The 4881-nt window shown below is 40.0% G+C and overlaps 1 protein-coding gene across 1 annotated transcript; it reads left to right on the top strand.

The window, feature by feature from the left end:
- Positions 1–497: 497 nt before the first annotated feature.
- Positions 498–3645, top strand: nppc (natriuretic peptide C). The gene is made up of 3 exons (XM_061033808.1): positions 498–733; positions 1779–2072; positions 3578–3645. Exons 1-2 carry the CDS (start codon positions 641–643, stop codon positions 2049–2051), a joined length of 366 nt encoding a protein of 121 aa, XP_060889791.1. The 5' UTR covers positions 498–640; the 3' UTR covers positions 2052–2072; positions 3578–3645.
- Positions 3646–4881: the final 1236 nt, after the last annotated feature.

The following is a 4881-nucleotide window of genomic DNA, read 5'->3' as shown; positions in this document are numbered from 1 at the left end:
GCGTATTTCTTGTGCAGTCTTGTTTGAAATGTGATGTTGAGCATCCCACGCTTCGATATTTTGGCAACTGAAATCCTTCATTTATTTACTTTTTTCCTCTTCTGTATAGAAAAATATGTCATCCCCACTCTACCAGTAGCACATGACTTGTTAAGATGTTCCGCAGGGCAGGCGGCTGGCATCTTTGAGGTCAATACTCTGCCAAAGTCGCTCTTCAGCTTCTGACGCGCAGCCTTTGAAACCACCTTCGATTTCAGCTGATGCACTTCAGCCCAAGTTCTGAAAGTTAAGAAACGGAGCATTTTGATAGCTCATACCCTATCTCATTTCCTCCGAAGCCCCGATGACCGGTGCGTGTATCATTTAATTAATCCCTGGCGTGACGTGCTCAGGGGCAGGTAGAGAAAACAGGGAGTTGGCGAGGAAGGAAGGACCATTACGCAGGTTTTCATGACATCACCATGGGCTGGCTATAAAGCGGTGAGGAGTAATCCACAGAGTTAGAGAAGCACTTGAGAAGCTTTGGAGTAAAGGACGGACGGGAGCCTCTTATGTTTAACAGCTGATTGGCTGCTGCTTCTGTCTCTCTTTCTGAACTTCAGCGCGGAGGAATCCCTTAGAGAATACGAGACTTGTCAAAATGAACTTGTCATACTTGGTAGCCTGTGGACTTTTGGTCACCCTGCTTTCAGTGAGGATGGGGGCAAAACCTTTAACACAGACGCAGCAGAAGGTAGGAATGACATACTTATCACCTTACTTATGGCAGCTTATTTTCTTCATAATACTAACAGTCGGGAGCTAAATACTGCAGAAGAAGTAAACAGCTGTTCTATGGTGTAGACGATCAGGATTGTTGTTTTACGCATCATATTTCATAATTTCAGTCCTGCTGAGTAGTTAAGCGACGGCATTTTCCACGCAGTTTAGATCCTGAACACTCAAAATTTTGATTTTATTATATACTTTTAGACCTAAAAAGGCAGCATGTTTAATATTCAATCATGTGTTACCCTTATAAATATTACAACTATATAATTTTTGCTCCACGTCGTTCAGTTTCAGCATTGATCTCAGTCGAAGGCATTTCAAAGAAACCAAAATCTAATGTTTGAACCGTTAAAATAATCAGGAAACGACTTTAAAACTGGTGATTGTTAAGTTTCATTTAGAATAAGTATTTTATTTTTATTTTTATTGTATTAATCTGCAAGAAACCAAAAGGCTCTGTGCGTAAAATGACAATTACGCACTCAGTTCGCCTGCAGAATAAACGGGATCAAATTGTTTCTTCGATTATAATGATGTATAAAGAGTTTAGGTTATGAGGGTAGAAGTCTTGAATGTCTTTGGCTGCAAGTTGATGTCACAGTTGGCATTCAGACTTCAGGAGCTGGCTCCAGACACCTGCTTTAATGATTGTTGCCTGAAGACGACAAAGGAGGTCATCCAGTACGAGGTTTCTTTTTATCGAATAACTGCAACGACTTTAACTGGATTTATTAAGGGATATTCAACACAGATAATTCTATTGGGGCAAAATAAAAAAAAGGTGATGATTTTGAATTTCTCTCTCAGCAAACGGTGTTTGTGAAAGGTTAAAAAAGCGGCAGGTTTCCCCCCAGCTTAAAATCGATAGGCTACTTATGGAAACCGTGTTCTGCTCATCGAGTCAGTATAATCATCTACTTTTGATTTATAGAAAACATATCTCTATGCTTTAGGTTATTGTATTCAAAGAGGACAACGTTTATTTATTTTCCCTATCTGTGTTCCAGTCTCTTAGAAGTTTGCTGGGCGAGGAGCTGGCGGAGTTTCTGGAGTCGGAGGAGAGGGAGAGGCGGCTAGACGCGGTGCGTTCTCGGATACGGTTACTGGGAGATTTACGCATGGACACCCGGGCCAGAGGGATGTGGGCTCGTCTCCTTAACGACCAACCCGCACCAAGGAGACACAAATCTGGAAACAAGAAAGGTGGCTCCACGTCGCGGAGTGGCTGCTTCGGACACAAGATGGACAGGATAGGGACCATCAGCGGCATGGGATGCTAGGGCTGGAGAAGCGCTGTGACGGTGAGTTTCCGTCAGTCACAGTCTCACTCTGTAGCCTACTTAGACATATTGACTTTAACCTGCTAACAGACACACACACAAAACAGAAACAGAAGGACAAATAATAAGAATGGCTGTGTGGGGACTGAATAACTGCTGGTAGGGGGAGGGGGAGAAAATAAAGAAGCAAGAGAGCAAAGAGAGGGTCTGGTTTCTGAAAATAAATGAAAAGAGAGTAGAAAGGAAGGATGGATATTATAGGAAAGAGGAACACATTTTATTTACAAGCCTTATTTTGTCAATGGACATGATAACAAAGCAGAAGAGAGAGGATGAAGGCAGGCAAGTGAAGAAGAAAGTGAATACTGGAGACGTTTTCAATTTTGACAAGGTCCCTAATGAGTCTTGTGTATTGTTGCCATAATGACAAAGGAGGGGGGCAATAAGACAGCAGGACAGGACAAACTAAAAAAATAAAATCCAAGTCAGATTTGTATTGATGTTATAACAAAACTGTCGTAGGAAGTGTGCGCTTTGGATCAAGAGTAAGGCCAGTTTACCATATTTGTTTGAAAGTGTCTGTGGCAGCTAATATACAATATAACAAGTGGAGAGAAATGAAAGTGCATGGCCGCATCCTGGTGGAGGATCAATTCACAGTGTGGGTCAAAGATCAACTTAACTCACTGAACTCGATCAACCCGAGTGACTCTTAATTCTGAGAAAAGTTGATATTTAGGATGATTTTAATGACAATGAAAGACATAATGTCCTCCACTTGTGATATCATCAAAGCTCGACCTGTAGTCCAGCAGTGTTCCCTCCTCAGACAGGAACCCCTTTAAGACAGCAGGAAAGACCACTTACTCTGATGTTTTGGAAACTATCCAGCGGGTATTTAGGAAGTCTCCTCTCGTACTCATGCACATAATCATGAATGATTCCATCTGCTTCATCTAGACACAAGTAGCATAAGTCAGTTTTGAGCCAAAACAAGAAAAAAGAGGGAGCGATGTTGAGGGAGGAGGGGATGCAGACAGGCAAAAACACGCACATTATAAACACACAGCACCCTGCGGTGGCCAGGATCTTTCTGGGAAAGCCATTCTCTCTAACCGAGTGATTTCAACAAAAACAACAAAGGGGCTGCAGTGGTGAATGAAGTAATGAGGAAGCAAGGTGACGCACAATTAGTCCTGAGGCTTGAGGCCTTTTTGTGGTTGTGGCAAACTGTGAAGTTCTGATGGGGGAGTGTGAGTGGATGTGTTTTTCATCAGCTTACACCCGTCTTTCCTCCCATGGGCCGGCAGTGTGTAATAAATGTGGAGGACGTGTTAGACGTGTGTAGTTTGAGGTGAAATGGTTAAGTGAGGAGTCAGAGCAACACTTTAGCTTAGCATTAAACCAAAGATGACACATATGGCGATTCACAGACTGATTAAATACTTGAGGGCTACACTAAAGAAAAACAGTAAATAATGCTAGATTGATAAAGAAATCTAATCCTATGTCTTCTCTTTCCCTAGATCTCTGGACGACGGTTTTGGAAAACCAAGTTTCCGTTTGTTCTCACCCGAGCAAAAAAAAAGAAAAAGAAGAAACACTCACCAAGAGACAGATTTTTGGTACGAGTCACCATGACCAGCATAAACAAAGACTCACATGACAATGCTACAGAACCTTCATATCAATATATATAATAATATGCAGGCATATATGCATATAGACATATGTGTATAACATGCGAGTGGTCAACAGACACACATCACAGATGCATTTGACAAGATGGCGGACAAAGGTGTAAAAACTACAAACCGCAAAGCTGTATATTGTTGCTGCTGCTGTACATTCATGTACTTCATCTTGCCCTGCATAAATGTATTTATGTTTAAAAAAAAAACTATTTATATGTTTATAAAAAGAGATATTTATAAATATGAGTTTTATTTATGTAACATTTGGAAAATGGATGCAAACTGCAGGTCAATTCTGTTTGTAACTTTTTTTCTTTTGTCTTAAATAGTTGTAAATGTTTTCAAAAATGATAAAAAAAAAAAAAAAAGAACATTCCATGTGCACTTACAAACCTCTCAGAGTTTTATGTTTCCTCACTTATGTGACATTTTCTGCATAGCGTGCAGATGAAAAACACGTCTCTCTGCTCTTGGCTTTGTCATGTTGTCAGGCTGCTGGGGAAAAAAAAGAGATCTTGTTTGTGATTTAACAAGCAGTTAAGGTTTTGAAAAGGTTTGGTTAACAGCAAGTATGGCCACATCACCTACACCAAGAAATGACATCATCAAGGAAGTGTTCCTATATTTTACATCCAGACTTTGTTGTTTTCAGATTACAGCTAAATTGGATCGTTCAGATAATATTTCTGCACTCGACCTGCATCTGGCAGCGCTGGGAAAATGTAAATAACATCACATCCTTCTTTGTTGCCCTTGAAGTGTACAGTTCAAATATGAAATCTTCTCTAATCAACATGAGATAATATGGACAAAGTTAAATGTAAAATTTAATAATTTCTCTCCCTCAGACAAATACCGAGACATTTTAAAAGAAAACGACGGCCTAATATGATGATCTATAGAATAACTAAAAAAAAAACTGTAAGAGAAGGTTTAATCTCGTAATCACCAGCTCCTGTTTAAAAGTAAGGAAGTCAGTTGATGGTGATATAAAAACACATCTTCATTGATATGGCATGCTTATAGAAACAGAGCATTCAAAGCAAAAGTCATGAAAAGAGACCTGAAAAGTGTAAAAACAAGGACACACAAAAATCTTAAAGCTTTTAGAAGAAACAAGAAACCCAGTGATATAA

This window comes from Labrus mixtus, chromosome 3 (genome assembly GCF_963584025.1).
Source record: "Labrus mixtus chromosome 3, fLabMix1.1, whole genome shotgun sequence".
NCBI lineage: Eukaryota > Metazoa > Chordata > Actinopteri > Labriformes > Labridae > Labrus > Labrus mixtus.
This window is presented reverse-complemented; position numbering and strand designations above follow the sequence as displayed.

Excerpts from the sequence above, each read along its gene's own strand:
- nppc (XM_061033808.1), top strand. The coding sequence starts at position 641 with ATGAACTTGTCATACTTGGTAGCCTGTGGACTTTTGGTCACCCTGCTT. Across the intron at positions 734-1,778 it reads TAACACAGACGCAGCAGAAG|TCTCTTAGAAGTTTGCTGGG; the intron begins GTAGGAATGACA and ends TCTGTGTTCCAG.